The sequence below is a fragment of the Scyliorhinus torazame genome, chromosome 20, assembly GCF_047496885.1.
Source record: "Scyliorhinus torazame isolate Kashiwa2021f chromosome 20, sScyTor2.1, whole genome shotgun sequence".
NCBI lineage: Eukaryota > Metazoa > Chordata > Chondrichthyes > Carcharhiniformes > Scyliorhinidae > Scyliorhinus > Scyliorhinus torazame.
Window position 1 is genome coordinate 10,883,305 of NC_092726.1, and position 17,263 is coordinate 10,900,567.

General features: G+C 49.7%; 1 protein-coding gene across 3 annotated transcripts in view; it reads left to right on the forward strand.

The window, feature by feature from the left end:
* Window positions 1-17,263, forward strand: part of LOC140396862 (netrin receptor UNC5D-like) — a 523,350-nt gene that overhangs the window by 346,302 nt on the left and 159,785 nt on the right. For all 3 annotated transcript variants that reach the window (XM_072485654.1, XM_072485652.1, XM_072485653.1), the window contains one exon: window positions 10,327-10,430. In XM_072485654.1, coding sequence (XP_072341755.1) covers window positions 10,327-10,430 — 104 coding nt within the window. The remainder of the gene's footprint in view (window positions 1-10,326; window positions 10,431-17,263) is intronic.

Below are 17,263 nucleotides of genomic sequence, written 5' to 3' on the forward strand. Positions count from 1 at the left end.
TATTGAGGAGAGCGATGCACCACATTGTCACAGACCGGCTGGCACTGTGAGCCTCATTGTATCAGGCCTCTGCTTTGGTCTCAGGCCTCCGCAGTAGCATCATCAGCCAGTACCTCATGGGATAGCCCTTGTCTTCTCCAAGCCAAGCCTGTAGCCTGGGTGACCTTTGAAAATTCTAGGCATTTGTGATTGCACAAGAATGTAGCTGTCATGCACGCTCCCTGCAAAACGAGAATGTTCATGAACCACATCTAGTGGTCACACACCAGGTGGACATTGAGGGAGTGGAATCCCGATCTGTTGATGAAGAGGTCTCCCTGAGACCATGGGTGGCAGAGAACGACATGAATGCAATTGATCGCCCCCTCTATCTGTGGCATACCAACTGTGGTGCCGAGGTGCTGAGGGCCTTGCATAGTCTGTATCCATCACCTCACAGATGTAATTATGGGCGACTGTCTGCGAAATGTCACACAGATCACCCATTGGGCTCTGGAACGACCCCGTTGCATAAAAGGTGAGAGCTTCATGGCCACAGGGAGATGGTGTCCTCTGCCTCCATGTGGCACCAAGTTGGAAATGATGTATTACAGGTACCTTCCCTAGTGAGGCAGAGTGTCCTGTGGCACATGTTGTCTGACAGCTCCATGAAGGACACTTGGGCCCTGTATACTCTCAGTCTCCTTCTGTGCCCTTGTGCCCCCTGTTTGGCTGGTGCGGCCTCCAGCCCCTGAGCCTGGTTCAAGTCCCTGGTCTCCTGCAGCTGGACCTTCCTTGGGTACCGCCGTTCATTGCTGCTGCAGGCTTTGCTCCTCCAGCATTGTGATAATGCTGGAGGAGCAGCACGGTAGCCTTGTGGATAGCACAATTGCTTCACAGCTCCAGGGTCCCAGGTTCGATTCTGGCTTGGGTCACTGTCTGTGCGGAGTCTGCACATCCTCCCCGTGTGTGCCTGGGTTTCCTCCGGGTGCTCCGGTTTCCTCCCACAGTCCAAAGATGTGCGGGTTAGGTGGATTGGCCATGATAAATTGCCCTTAGTGTCCAAAATTGCCCTTAGTGTTGGGTGGGGTTACTGGGTTATGGGGATAGGGTGGCGGTGTTGACATTGGGTAGGGTGCTCTTTCCAAGAGCCGGTGCAGACTCGATGGGCTGAATGGCCTCCTTCTGCTCTGTAAATTCTATGATCTATGATAAGAAGAGTAGCCAGCTAAACTGGCTCCATACCGATGTCACGCAATTAGTTGCAAGGGTTGAGCGCGAGAGAGAGAGAGAGCGAGTCAGGTTGGGGTCGCTTCCATTGAACAACGGAACCTTCCCTTCCCCATTGGCATCCCAGACTGGAAACTACACCTTTTCCAACAATTAACCATCCAAAGATGTGCAGATTATTTGGATTGGCGAATCTAAATTGCCCCTTAGTATCCAAAGATGTGTAGGTTAAGATGGGTTACAGGGATAGGGCAGGAGATTGGGCCTAGGTAGGATGCTCTTTCAGAGGATTGTTGCAGCTCAATGGGCCAAATGGCCTCCTTCTGCACTGTCGTGATTCTATGGATTATCATGCTTACTCACAATACAGGTACCATTCCATCTCCATTGAATGAGTGGCCTGGGACTATGCCGGCGCCCAATCAGAGTCGCCTTTGGCCTCCCGCCTGGTCCTCCGCTCTTTTTTCCTTAATATCATTGGGGGTTCTGACAGGAGGTATACATGGTCACAATCACTTATGGGCACGCACCCTGGACAGTGATGTCCTCCTTAGGGACTAATGGATCCTCAATGGCAGGCGCTGAGATCTGGGACATAAACAACCACAGTCCCTCTGCATTCTGTCTATCCAAACATTTATCCTTGAACCCTTGACTATGAAACTGTGGGCAGCTGATATTGTTTTTTTTATAAATATATTGTATTAAAGTTTTTCGATCAAACAAAAATTTCCCATTTTACAACTTTGGAATAATATATACATTGATCGTTTTTAAAAATAAATAATATGCTAACTAACGGCAACTGCCAACAACAAAATAAGAAACAACAGAAATAGTAACTAAAATAGTAACTTCGTAACATCTAATATAAATAACTAATATATAAACACACACATAAAATCCCTGAGGACCCAAATGAGCCCCCCCCCCCCCACCCTGGGTTGCTGCTGCTACCTTTCCTATTTTCCCTTATCGCTCTGCGAGATAGTCGAGGAACGGTTGCCACCACCTGATGAACCCTTGAGCCGAACCTCTTAGTGCGTACTTTATCCGCTCCAATTTTATGAACCCTGCCATGTCATTGATCCAGGCCACACCCGGGGGCTTAGCTTCTTTCCACATAAGTAGAATCCTTCGCCGGGCTACTAGGGACGCAAAGGCCAAAACATCGGCCTCTCTCGCCTCCTGCACTCACGGCTCATCTGCAACCCCAAATATAGCCAACCCCCAGCCTGGTTCGACCCGGACCCCCACCACCTTTGAAATCACTTTTGCCACACCCACCCAGAACCCATGCAATACCGGACATGACCAAAACATGTGGGTGTGGTTCGCCGGCCTTCCCGCGCATCTCCCGAACCTATCCTCCACTCCATAAAATCTACTCAGCCTTGCTCCAGTCATATGCGCCCTGTGTAGAACCTTGAATTGTATCAGGCTGAGCCTGGCACACGAGGACGAAGACTTTACCCTACTTAGGGCATCTGCCCACAGCCCCTCCTCAATCTCTTCCCCCAGCTCCTCCTCCCATTTTCCCTTCAGCTCCTCTACCATCGTCTCCCCCTCGTCTCTCATTTCCCTATATATATCTGACACCCTACCATCACCCACCCATGCCCCCGAAATCACTCTGTCCTGGATCTCTTGCGCAGGGAGCTGCGGAAATTCCATCACCTGTTGCCTCACAAATGCCCTCACTTACATATAGCGAAATGCATTCCCAGGTGGCATCCCGTATTTTTCTGTCAGTGCTCCCAGACTCGCGAACGTCCCGTCTAAGAACAAGTCCTGCAATTTCGCAATTCCTGCTCGCTGCCAAGATTTAAATCCCCCATCTATCCTTCCCGGGACGAACCTATGGTTGTTCCTTATCGGGGACCACACTGAGGCACCCGTCACTCCCTTATGTCGTCTCCACTGCCCCCAAATTTTCAGAGTTGCCACCACCACTGGGTTTGTGGTGTATTTTTTCGGGGAGAACGGTAACGGCGCCATCACCAGTGCTTTTCGACTAGTTCCCCTACAGGACGCCATCTCCAGTCTTTTCCACGCCTCTCCTTCCCCTTCCCTCATCCACTTACATATCATTGACACGTTGGCGGCCCAATAATAATCACTTAGACTCGGCAGTGCCAGTCCCCCTCTGTCCCTACTGCGCTGCAGGAACCCCCTCTTTACTCTTGGTGTCTTTCCAGCCCACACAAAGCTCATAATACTCTTGTCCACCTTCTTTAAAAAGGCCTTTGTAATCAGTACAGGGAGGCACTGGAACACAAAAAGAAACCTCGGAAGGACCACCATTTTAACTGCCTGCACCCTGCCCGCCAATGACAGGGGCGCCATGTCCCACCTCCTAAAGTCCTCTTCCATCTGCTCTACCAGTCGTGCCAAGTTAAGCTTATGCAAGGTTCCCCAGTTCCTGGCCACCTGGATCCCTAAATACCGGAAATCCCTTGTTACCCTCCTCAACGGTAAATCGTCTATTCCCCTGCCCTGTTCTCCGGGGTGCATCACAAACAGTTCACTCTTCCCCATATTCAATTTATATCCTGAAAATTCTCCAAACTCCCTGAGTGTCTGCATTATCTCAGGCATCCCCTCCACTGGGTCCGCGACATACAACAACAAATCATCCGCGTATAATGACACCCGATGCTCTTCTCCTCCTCTAAGTACCCCCCTCCACTTCCTAGAGCCCCTCAGCGCTATGGCCAGTGGCTCAATTGCCAACGCAAACAGTAACGGGGACAGGGGACATCCCTGTCTTGTACCCCTATATAGTCGGAAGTGGTCAGATCGTTGTGTATTTGTAATCACACTTGCCACCGGGGCCCTATACAGGAGCTGAACCCATCTAATGAACCCCTCTCCAAATCTAAATCTCCTCAGTACTTCCCACAGGTAGTCCCACTCCACTCTATCAAATGCTTTCTCTGCATCCATCGCCACCACTATCTCCGCCTCCCCCTCCGGTGGGGGCATCATCATCACCCCCAACAGCCTTCGTATGTTAGCATTCAGTTGCCTCCCTTTAACAAACCCCGTTTGATCATCATGCACCACCCCAGGGACACAGTCCTCTATCCTCGTCGCCATCACCCTGGCCAAAAGCCTGGCATCTACGTTCAAGAAGGAAATAGGCCTGTATGACCCGCACTGCAGCGGGTCTTTGTCTCTTCAGGATCAGCGATATCGTCGCCTCCGACATCGTCGGGGGTAGTGTCCCCCTTTCCCTAGCCTCATTAAAGGTTGTCGTCAGAAGTGGGGCCAGCAGGTCCATGTATTTCCTATAGAACTCCACCGGGAACCCATCCAGTCCCGGGGCCTTCCGTGCCTGCATGTTCCCAATTCCTTTTACCACCTCCTCCACCTCAATCTGCGCTCCCAGTCCTGTCATCTCCTGTTCCTCAACCTTCGGGAACTCCAGCTGGTCTAGGAAACGCATCATTCCCTCTTTCCCTTCCGGGGGTTGAGCCTTATATAGCCTCTCATAAAATACCTTAAACACCCCGTTCACCCTCTCCGCTCCCCGTTCCAACTCTCCCTCCTCGTCTCTAACCCCTCCGATCTCTCTCGCCGCCCCCCTCTTCCTAAGTTGTTGGGCCAGCAGCCGGCTCGCCTTCTCTCCATATTCATACTGCACTCCCTGTGCCTTCCTCCATTGTGCCTCCGCCTTACCCGTGGTCAACAAGTCAAAGTCCGTGTGCAATCTCCGTCTTTCCCTGTATAGCCCTTCATCTGGAGCCTCCGCATATTGCCTATCCACCCTCAAAATCTCCCTCAACAATCTCTCCCTTTCTTTACCCTCTTGTTTCCCTTTATGGGCCCTTGTGGAGATCAGCTCCCCTCTAACCACCGCCTTCAGCACCTCCCAGACCACTCCCACCTGGACCTCTCCGTCATCATTGATCTCTAGGTACCTTTCAATACATCCCCTCACCCTTACATATACCCCTTGTCCACCAACAGTCCCATATCTCATCTCCAGAGTGGGCGCTGTTCCTTTTCCTCTCCTACTTCCAGATCTACCCAATGTGGGGCATGATCTGAAATAGCTATAGCCGAATACTCCGTTCCTGCCACCTTCGGGATCAGCGCCCTTCCCAGGACAAAGAAGTCTATCCGGGAGTACACTTTGTGGACATGGGAGAAGAAGGAAAGCTCTTTACTCCTTGGCCTAGTAAATCTCCAGGGATCCACTCCTCCCATCTGCTCCATAAAGCCCTTAAGCACCTTGGCCGCTGCCGGCCTCCTCCCGGTCCTAGATCTGGACCGGTCCAGCCCTGGGTCCAGCACCGTGTTGAAGTCCCCCCCCCCCCCCCCCATTACCAACTTTCCCATCTCCAGGTCCGGGATGCGCCCCAACATACGCTTCATAAAGTTCACGTCATCCCAGTTCGGGGCATATACATTCACCAGCACCACCGCCTCACCTTGCAATCTGCCACTCACCATCACGTACCTACCCCCACTATCCGCCACTGTGGTCTTCGCCTCAAACAATACCCGTTTCCCCACCAGTATTGCCACCCCTCTGTTTTTCGCATCCAAGCCCGAGTGGAATACCTGTCCCACCCATCCTTTTCTTAATCTGACCTGATCCGCCAGTTTCAGGTGCGTCTCTTGAAGCATGACCACGTCTGCCTTTAGCTTCTTTAGGTGCGCAAGTACCCTTGCCCTCTTAATCGGCCCATTCAACCCTCTCACGTTCCACGTGATCAACCGGGTTGGGGGGCTCTTTACCCCCCCCCCCTCGTCGACTAGCCATCCCCTTTTTTAGACCAGCTCCTCACCCGGTTCCCACGCACCCGCTTATCCCCCCGAAGGCGCCCTCCCATCCCATCCCGTAACAGCTCCCCCTTCCCCTTAGCAGCAGCAACCCAGTTAACCACCCCCCCCGCTAGATCCCTCTCTAGCTTAGTCGCTCCCCCCATATTGCTTCCAGAAGTCAGCAAACTCTGGCTGACCTCGGCTTCCCCCGTTTATCCTCAGCCTCCCATCATGTGAGGCTTCCTGCGCCCCCTTTTCCCGCCACAATTTCCATAGCGCGGGGACAAAGCCCGCGCTTCCCTCTCGGCCCCGCCCCTGATGGCGCAGCTCCCTCTCTCCTTCCCCCTCCCCTTCTCCACCGGCGCCCACATTTCTTCGTGCGTCCCCCCTTCGAGGGGAAAGAACATTTTCCCCCATCTGATTCCCAGTCCCTTGCCACCACCTCGCTACTTCATTTCAAACACTCTTTCTCCAATCTAGTCCAACTTCTCCTCTTCAATAAATGTCCACGCGTCTTCTGCCGTCTCGAAGTAGTGGTGTTTACCCTGGTGTGTAACCCACAGTCTTGCCGGCTGCAACATTCCGAACTTCACTTTCCTCTTTACCTTATTTCCGGATTTCCGGTGAATCCGCCTTGGCCCGATTGAAACTCGCCCTCCTTCTCGCCACCTACGCACTCCAATCCTGATACACGCGGATCACCGCGTTCTCCCACCTGCTGCTCCGTGTCTTTTTCGCCCATCTCAGAACCATCTCCCTGTCCTTGTAGCGGTGAAACCTCACCACTATTGCTCGAGGTATTTCTCCTGCCTTTGGTCTTCTCACGAGGACTCGATACGCTCCCTCCACTTCCAGGGGGCCCGTCGGGGCCTCAGCTCCCATTAAGGTATGGAGCATCGTGCTCACATATGCCCCAACGTCCGCTCCCTCTGCCCCTTCGGGAAGACCCAAGATTCTTAAATTCTTCCTCCTCAAGCTATTTTCCAGGGCTTCCAGTCTCTCCGTACACCCCTTATGCAGTGCCTCGTGCGTCTCCATCTTCACCACCAAGCCCTGTATCTCGTCCTCGTTTTCGGCAGCTTTTGCCTTCACTCCACGGAGCTCCATCTCTTGGGTCTTCTGCGCCTCCTTTAACCCCTCAATCGCCTGCAGCATCGGCGCCAGCACCTCCTTCTTGAGCTCCTCCACACATCGCCAGAGGAACCCCTGCTGTTCCAGGCCCCATACCAACTGGCCTCCCTTCGCCGCCATCTTGCTTCTCACTTCCCTTCTTTGCCGCTGCTCCAGAGGATCCTCCGCAATCTGGCCACTATTATCTCTTCTGTCCATTCACATCCGGGGGGACTCCCTTCTATGTCGTCTCACAGTGGGTTTAGCCTTCGAAAATTGCCGTTGGGGCTCCCGATAAGAGCCCAAAAGTCCGTTAAAACGGGAGGTGCCGAAACGTGCGACTTAGCCTGTCATCGCCGCACCCGGAAGTCCGGTAGCTGATATTGTTAACGGTTGACTGTCGATGGCCAAATAGTTTGACGAGCATGAATCTCAGGAATTTTGGAGGGCACAATCGCTTCCTATTTCACAGCTAGGCAAAGCTAATAGTCATCCTTCTTACTCAGACCCACCCAGGCTGGGAAACATGTTGCCTTTTCTTTTGGAGGCAGGCCTTCTTCACTCTCATCACACCTTACCCCCCCACCCCATGTGGCCCGCAGCCGGCCGATACCCTCATGCTACAGACGCACAGTGAGCTGACCTACCCAAGTCTATAAGAACTATTTAAACAACACCAGGCAACAGACTTCAGGTTCACCCGCACCATCCGTGATCCCCATCCTGGTAATCCCCGTACCCACTCCTCCCGCCAACCTCTCTGGAGCTTGACAGAGGGCTCTCTCCCCTTCACCTCCCTGCTGCTAGTTGGAGTCAGTGGTTCTCTCCTTCCTTCGCCGAGTCCTGGTTCCCATTTTTAAAAAGCCGTAGTCATTTGCTCCCACTTCGTGAACACCGCCCAGTCCATCACACGAACCTGCCTCCCATCCATTGACTCCATCTACACCTCCCGCTGCCTGGGGAAAGCGGGCAGCATAATCAAAGACCCCTCCCACCCGGCTTACTCACTCTTCCAACTTCTTCCATCGGGCAGGAGATACAGAAGTCCGAGAACACGCACAAACAGACTCAAAAACAGCTTCTTCCCGGCTGTTACCAGACTCCTAAATGACCCTCTTATGGACTGACCTCATTAACCCTACACCCTGTATGCTTCATCCGATGCCACTGCTTATGTAGTTACATTGTATACCTTGTGTTGCCCGATTATGTATTTTCTTTTATTCCCTTTTCTTCCCAAGTATTTAATGACCTGTTGAGCTGCTCGCAGAAAAATACTTTTCACTGTACCTCAGTACACGTGACAAACAAATCCAAACATCCATCCATCCATCCATCCACTTGACATCACGCCTGGTGGGTGGGAAGATTCAATGAGGCCTGAAGATGTGATGTACATTACCATGGGTTCAAATTGATGTAAATCAGGTTCGTGCCCTTCCTGGGTGTGAATCTAATCGGGTCATCACGGAGGGTCCCAGGAGGAAGGCATTCTGAAATCTCGTCAGCGCAAATCCTCTTGGTACTTTGCGGCCATTCCGGGATTTGCCCCGCTGCGAATGGGCCGGCTAAATCCTGTCCTTTGAATATTATAAGACAGAGCGAGATAGATTCTTGATGATCAAGGGGGTGAAAGGTTATGTGGGGTTACAGTTACTATAATCTTACTGAATGGCAGAGCAGGCTCAAGGGGCAGAGTGCATGACTCCTGCTCCCAATTCATATGTCCGTATATATTCGTATTGATTTGACTGAACTCTTTGTCCATCAAATTTTGGAAAGAGTTTGGGAGTACTTGAGAGGGTGCACAGGAGGTTTGCCAAAGGGGCTCCAGAGATGGAGGATTTTGGCCTCAGGACTGGGCCAGTAGGGCGTTGGTTGACCTCCATGGAAGAGGGAGTCTGAGGAGGGAGTTTTGATATGGGTGCACAGTTTTAGATACAGTAGATAAACAAAAGTTGTTCCCATCAAGTGATGATACATTCACGCAGCAGGGATCATTCATTTTAGACGGGCAGGAAATACAGGGAGACGTGGGGTGGGGATCGGGGGAAGGAGGAGTGGTTGCACAATGCGTTGCGGTGGCCTGGAATTCACTACAGCTACCTGCAAGGGCAGTGTAAACACAACAAGTGATTTCAAATATAAGTTGAATGGCATTTGAGGGATAGAGCGAAGCAATGGGACTGACTGGATTGTTCTTCGAGAGCCTGTACGGAGTTCTCTACCACACTGACCCGATGTGTGTGTGACCTGGGCAGCACACTACATAAATTCATCACTGACGCTCTCCGTTTCTCCCTCTTTGCCATTTTTTGAGGTTGAATTATGGACGTTTCGTCCAATTGTTACAGCTGCTGCATCACCAATCCTCGGCATGTGGATGTTCCTGACAAGACCGGGATTTCTGTCAGCCTCACAGGATGGTTATGGATCAATATTCTCCATCAAATGTCTGTGAATGAAATCGTTTCCCTGCAGGTTTATTCCCTGGCTCCTCATTTTTTACAATAATGTTCATAAAACCTTGGAAGCCATATTCATCATTTATAATCAATGTCAATTCTCAAAGTGATTGAAAGGGGAGAAGGACACAACACAGGAGGAGGTAAATGGGCCCTTTGCACCTGTGGCAGTTCTTTGAACGGGATCTCCAATTGGGCCCACTCTTCAACCCTTTCTCCACAGCCCTTCAAGTATTGACCAATTTCTCTTTGAAAAGTTACACTTGAATCTGCCTCGACCACTGTTTCAGTCAGGGCCTTCCATAATCAGAACAACAAATAGACTGAGCAGAAAGACTAAACAGAACCAGCGGGCCAAAAAAGTTAGGGTTTAACTAAAAGCGAGCTGCCGTGTCAGTTGCCAAGGCTTTATAAAACGCCAGATGATTGCGTTGGTTTGAAAGAATCATACAGCGCAGAAGGTGGTCATTTTGCCCATTGTGTTGGCTCTTTGTGAGATCTATCCAATTAAGCCCACTCCCCTGCTCTTTCCCCAGCATTTCCCCTCCTCTAAAACGCTGGATCTTGCTGTGGATGGATTCATTGGCATGAAGCACCTTACGACACCCCAGCCGTGTGGCATTCTTTTCATGTGCCAAGGAAACGAGTGTCAGCCACAGGGAGTGGCCACGATGGGATCTGGTGCTCAAACCCTTGACAAGGAGTGAAATTTAAGTCACGAAGTGTTCCAAAATATGTTAATCTGATTCTCTTTCTTTGCCCCCAATAGATTTGAGGAAGAATTTTGAGCAGGATTCACAGGCAAAAGAGGTTCCCCTGGAAGGGAAGATCATCTTGCACTGTCGCCCCCCTGAGGGAGTTCCTTCTGCTAAGGTAAAGAGCAGCTTTTGACTCTTGGTAAACAGCCATAATTAAAGAAACTCAGTGAATTTTTTTTGCTTTCCACCGCAAAATGTTGACAACTACTTCTTCTTGGTGATCTGCATGCGCCATTACCTGAAAGGGCGTTTTGCTGGACATTCGATTCCGATCATTCGGTTGAGTATTTTAATTTGATTTTCACAGACACAGCGGGATTAGTTTCCTGGATTTCCAGTACCTGGTAGAATTCACTATCAAGCAGTGTTTATATTTAGTTTCAGCTCCCATGGAGCAGCGGGTGTCCGACTGCCAGCAGATTTCCCAAGAGCAACTCATTTAAAAATGGATAAAAAGTGGGCCTTGCCTGCCCCTGCTGGGAACATGATTGTATAAAAGAAAGAAGCATTCTCATTTGTATATGTTATCACATCTCTCAGAGACACACTGTGGTGGTATGTATTAGGGGTAATATGGTACCTGTGAAGCCGAGAGGCTATTGGCTGACAGGTCCCGGGTCCTGGTTGGATCTGCCAACTTCTGGCTCCGCCCTGAAGGCGGAGTATAAGAGCTCGAGTTCTCCCCGCAGCCTCATTCTGTTACTGAGCTGCTGGGGAACAAGTCTCGCTTAATAAACTTTATCGCTTCTCGTCTCGCGTAAGTCATGGAGCGCTACACATGCCAAAGCACGTCATTACACAGAGCCACGGTATTGCTGTGACTGGTGCAGTCAAAGTATCAGCCAGGATGTGCAACTGCGCAATCCCACAAATAGCAGCAAGGTGAATGAACAGCTGACCGGGTCCTGGTCGAGTGTATTGATGTGACAGATTGACAGAATCCGGGATTGTCCGGCACCGTTGCGGCTCTCCACATTTTCCGTGTCCGGCCCGCGACCATGTCCACTGCTGGCGGGGCCGGCCAACCCTATCCCTGAACTGCACCTACGGCAATGCTGCACTGAAAATTTCCATTCCATTAATCAAACCTGGAATTGAAAGCTATTTTCAGTGGTGAGACCACAAACCTATCATCGGTTGTCTTTAAAAACTCATCCATCTGGTTCACTGATGTCCTTTCGGGAAGGAAATCTGCCATCCTTACCTAGTCTGGCCGACATGTGACTCCAAATCCACAGCAATATGGCTGACTATCAACTACCCTCAGAAGAGGCCCAATAAACCCCTCAAAGGCAATTAGAGATGGGCAACAGATGTTGCCCTTGCCAGAGATGCACACCTCCATTGAAAGAATAAATGAAAAAAGTGTCAGCATTAATAATGTACTGGGGCGTTCGTGTGGAGCTTCAACCCACATAAGCAAGTTAAATTGCGATGGTATGTTACAGAGGAAGCAAAGTGGATTCAAATTTGCTCAGGATAGAGAATTGCTCAGACAAATGTTCCTGACAGGCATTAAATACTTGCAGGGCAACCCACCGGATTGGGAGCATGCTTGGCCTGACCCCGGCTGGGGAAGGCAGTGCTACAGGGACTCTGATGCCTCGTAAAATCTAGCCTGTAAAATTATACGGCGCGGAGGGAGGCCACTCGGTCCATCATGGCTGCTGGCTGAAGAAGAGATATCCCTCCCAATCCCACCTCCCATCTCGTGAAGGATAGCCCTGCCGGTTGAGGCAAATCCGACAGCTTTTTGAATGCGAAGAGGTCATTTACCTCCATCATCCTTCAGACAGCGAGCTCCAGACCTTCATCGCTTTCTGGGTGACAAGAATTCTCTCCTCAGCTCTCTTCCAATCCTTGACTTCTTCTCCAATCTCCTCTCATCCTGCAGAAGAGCACAGGGGTTTGGTCAGCATAGGTTCACAAATGGCTAAAGGCAGAATCTCCTGTTGATGAGGCGGTTGAAAGAACAGCAAATAAAATTTGATCTCAATGGAGATAGGATATAAAATGCAAGCGTTAATGATAAACTGAGATTCAATCTCGCACGCTGTTCCTGGGCCCAGCGCCACAGGAAAGATATTGCGGCTTTAGAGACGGTACAATGCGGAAACTCTTGTTTACTGCCTGGTGGAGGAAGCAATTATGAAGGAAGACTTGAACCATTGTTTTTTTTTTAAGAATAAAGCAGGATGAGATGACAAAAGTGTTTAAAATGATCAGACAACAGTGGAGCACAAATAGAAGTAGGCAGTCAAGAACAGTAGACCACTGTGATAAGTCTAAATGTAAGAGGTTTAAAGCCAAGGCGAGGGAAATCTTGTTTCCAGTGTGCAATGTGGAATTCGATTCCAGGATTAGTGGCTGTGCCCCAAAGCTATGTTGACACTCAAGCTCAAGTCGGAGAAAGGGAAAAAGGAAAAGAGCGTGAAGGGGTGAAGTATGGCCAAAACTGTTCTCTTGTGTGGAGAGTAAACATCAACAACCAGTGGCTGGGCCAAATGTGCTCTTTTCAGGCTGCATTTTCCGGGTGCCTATTCTGCGATTACGGGAAAAGTGTGACGACGAGAAAAGGGACAAGATTTCTTGTCAACTTTATTACAATGCTTCTGCTGCATTTAGCTTCTAATTGAATGCAAGGAATATTCCATTGAGTGGCTAATTGCTCTACTTTGTTTGTTGTCAGCAAAAATGCCTTTGTGTTCCAACTCATTGAAAGTCACTGTCCAATTCACAAAGGGTTCTGTGCTCGTCCGTCACAATTTCAGACAAGGGAAAGCTGCATAATTATGGGATGTCTCCTGTTTGTCCAGGGGGAATGAGGCAGTAAACATTCTTTCCATAATTTAATTAAAGTGTATATTCTGTCAACTTCCATTTGGCACCTTTCCCAGGTAATTACATTTTGTGTTCCAGCAACGATGTTTAACAAAGACCGACATGGAATATATTCAAAATTTTCCCGATGAAAAATCCAACTGGACCACTCATGTCCCTCGTCCTAATGAAGATGGGGCTCCCGAGTCTTGCACTAATTAGTTGACTACTGCTATCCTCTGAAGTGCCAGAGCAAATCACTGAGTCAGAAGCAACCTTAGTGTAAACTGGTCGTTCTGTCATTACGTACTCCCTCCAGGATGTTTCCCCTGCCTAGGCCCAGGGGACACAGTCTCAGAATAGGGTCAGGCCATTTAGGACTGAGATGAGGAGGAATTCCTTCACTCAGGGAGTTGTATGGATTTGGAATTCTTTGGCCCAGGGGCGTGTGGAAGCGCAATCATTTTTTCAAATTAATTTATGGGATATGGGCTTTGCCGGCTAGGCCAGCATTTGTTGCCCATCCCTAATTGCCCTTGAGAAGATGGTGGTGAGCTGCCTTCTTGAACTTCTGCAGTCCATGTGGTATCGGTACACCCTCTGTGCTATCAGGGAGGGCATTCCAGGATTCTGAACCAACGACAGTGAAGGAACGGCAATATAATTCCAAGTCAGGCTCGTGAGTGACTTGGAGGGGGACTTCTTCCAAATGGTGGTGTTTCCATCTTCTCCCATCTGCTGCCCTTGTCCTTCTAGATGGTGTGGTCGTGGGTTTGGAAGGTGCTGCCTCAGGAGCCTTGGTGAGTTCCAGAAGTCCATCTTGGAGATGGTACACACTGCCACGACTGTACATCAGTGGTGGAGGGAATGAATGGCACCCCTGTCACAAACAATCCAGCAGGCTACTTTGTCCTGGATTGTGTCGAGCTTCTTGAGTGTTGTTGGAGCTGCACTCATCCAGCAAGTGGAGGATATTCCATCACACTGCTGATTTGTGCCTTGTAGATGGTTGGCAGGCTTTGGGGAGGTCAGTCTGACATGCAGACTCGATGCATGTTCCTCTGGAGCTTGAAGCCTTGTTTGTTCTCCTGGTTCAGGTTAGCTGCTATACCTGATTTGAAAAGCTCCAGAACACCCATGATCTTAGTAAATGGCTGTGCCGGCTCGAGGGGCCATTTGGCCTCCTCCTGCTCCGATATCTCAGATTCTATCGTTGTCAGAAAGGGTTGCATTTAGGCTGATAGATAAAATAGAACAACAAGATCTTTAGCAATGGTGATATGAAAGGATGAAAGTTAATGGGATCATTAATTTAAACTGAAATGTATTTGTACACGCCTGCACGACAAGGTTGAGGCATTGTTGTTCTTAAGAAAGATTAGTTTGGCTCCCTAACTCCTCTACTGCAAAGAGAAACTTCCATGGCCAAATGTGCATGTTTTAAACTCTGTAAGTTCATATATACAACAGTTGGCAGATGCCAAGATATGTATTGATTAAAAGTGATGAATTTGTTTGAAATGCAGTGCATGAAAATGACTGAGGCTGTGTCATAGCGAATGCATGGTCGGTGCCATATCGATGAGAAATTCTGAGATTTGTGCGTTACATGAGATGGATGTGTCCATAGACACTTCCTGAGCACAAATGCTTGAGCGGTGGCTGAATTGCGGAGACAGAATGTAAATGGGGCAAGTGTGCTAATGTACAGATAATGTCCCATCTGCTCTCTTCACACAGCTAAGAAAACCCTGTGGAGAACCAGCTACTTTGGAGGAACAGCACACAGACGTCGCCACCTGCACTCAAAGGAAGCACGTGGACAGCCACACACACACACTGCAGGGGTTGGTGCTACTGGGGAAGCGTAAGATGAGGGAGGGTTAGCATTTGTCAGGTGCCAGCTGGTACCAAGCAGGGGCTCAGAGTGCTGGCTCCCTGCTTAACATAGACATAGAACATACAGTGCAGAAGGAGGCCATTCGGCCCATCGAGTCTGCATCGACCCACTTCCACCCTATCCCCGTAACCCAATAACCCTTCCTAACCTTTTTGGTCACTAAGGGCAATTTATCATGGCCAATCCACCTAATCTGCATGTCTTTGGACTGTGGGAGGAAACCGGAGCACCCGGAGGAAACCCACGCAGACTCGGGGAGAACGTGCCGACTCCGCACAGACAGTGACCCAGTGGGGGATTGAACCTGGGACCCTGGCGCTGTGAAGCCACAGTGCTATCCACTTGTGCTACCGTGCTGCTTCACAGGGATACAGATCTCCACGGGTCTGCTTCCAAAGTGCACTTGTCACAGCAGCAGGCCAATAAAATGGAGAAGGATCTTACATTTAAATATGCCTTTCAATACGTCACAATGTCCCGAAATGCTTTACAGCCAGTTTTGGTCTTTGAAATGTTGCTTTGGCAACAGGAACAGCCTCTCAAGCCTCTTCCGTCATTCAATTAGATCATGGCTGATCTGTATCTTAATTCTGCTGACCTGTCTTGGTTCCAGACCTTATGATTGTTCAGGTTGCCCGTTCTAGTTCAGATGGATGGAATGCGGTGTATCGTGATCATTCGTTCGTTCTTTGGCGTCGTTTTCTTCCCGAAAAGCTGAATGTACAGCGATACAGACACCCGATTTTAACTCTTGATGTACCAAAGTGAGCAGCCTGCCAATCTGTGTGTTCATGTGGTTGTCTTTCACGAATTCAGGATCCCCAAAAGCATTTTACAGCCAATCAAGTACTTTTGAAGAGCAGTTGCTGTTGCAATGTCGGTAATGTAGCAGCCAATTTGTGCAAAGCAAGGTCTCACCAGCAGCAGGATGACAACTGATGTTGATTCAGGGGCAGGATATTTGCCAAGATACTCTTGTGCTCTTCCTTGAAGAATACCATGGAATGTTGTGTGACCGCCTGAGAGAAAGCAGTGGCTCAATGACTGATCTGAAAGACAGCACCTCCGACAGCGCAGCACTCTCTCGGTCCTGCAATGGGCGCGTCAGCCTAGAATATGTGGTCAATCCACTGGAGCAACAATGGGCAAGCTGGTCTGGTGAGTTGGTCGCAAGAGTGGTCTCTCCATCTCAGTGGGCCGCAAGGTTGAAATCTGGCATGTTCAGTCACTGTGACCCTTGTATAAGATTAAATACATTTAATACACACTGAATATTTCATAATGAGTTATAGAAATTGCTAAATCATTCATACATTAATGGAACGACCATCAACTTCAAGTGATGAAGACAAAAGAAATATTTACGTTTGACTTGACACAGAGTGAGTGCTGGCTCTCACAGTCAATGTTGTGAGCAATCAGCAAGCACCTCGCTTCACTTGCCCTTGCTTTACATTCGTATCACTCTGCACGTGGGCAACAGTCAAAAAAACATCTTGTGGGTCGCACTCGGAACCCTGATGGGCCGCATGTCGCTCCCGGGCCACAGATTGCCCACCACTGCTCTAGAGTGACCTCTGACTCATAGACTGCCCATTGATTGACTGACCAGAACGATGGCACCCCATGCCAATGCAGGACTCACTGCACTGCAAATACCTGTCATGATATCCAGATCAGCATATCATGGTGCAATCATACACACACTGATGGACAGGCATTTGGACCAACCAGCACACACACAACATCGCAGCCAATCACTTGTAAGATCACACGCAGTATAAAAGGGGGAACACGAGAGGTCCCGCTCCTTCTGGTAGGAGACAGCTCGGGACACAGAGCTTGCAGCGTGACACTCAGACATAGACCATGTGCTGAGTGCCTCACCAACATTAGTGATAGGGCTAGGTCCATAGGTTAGCTGGTAGCGAACGTACCCAAGTATATAGTTAGTTGCATCATTAGTTAACATAATAAAATAACGTTGTACCATCTCTAGCCGTGTTGGCTCATTTGTGTATCAGGACACCCAACACGACATGGTACCAGGAGTGGCCGGGGCGACCTGGCCGTCGTTGATGGCATCCTCTTAAAATTGGATCGGATTTGATCCCACACAGTATGCACCAGCTTGTCCTCGAGCAACTGCACGAAGGCCATCTCGGAGTTGAGAAGTGCAGAGGGAGGGCCCGAGAGGCTGTGTACTGGCCGGGTATCAGCGACGGCAT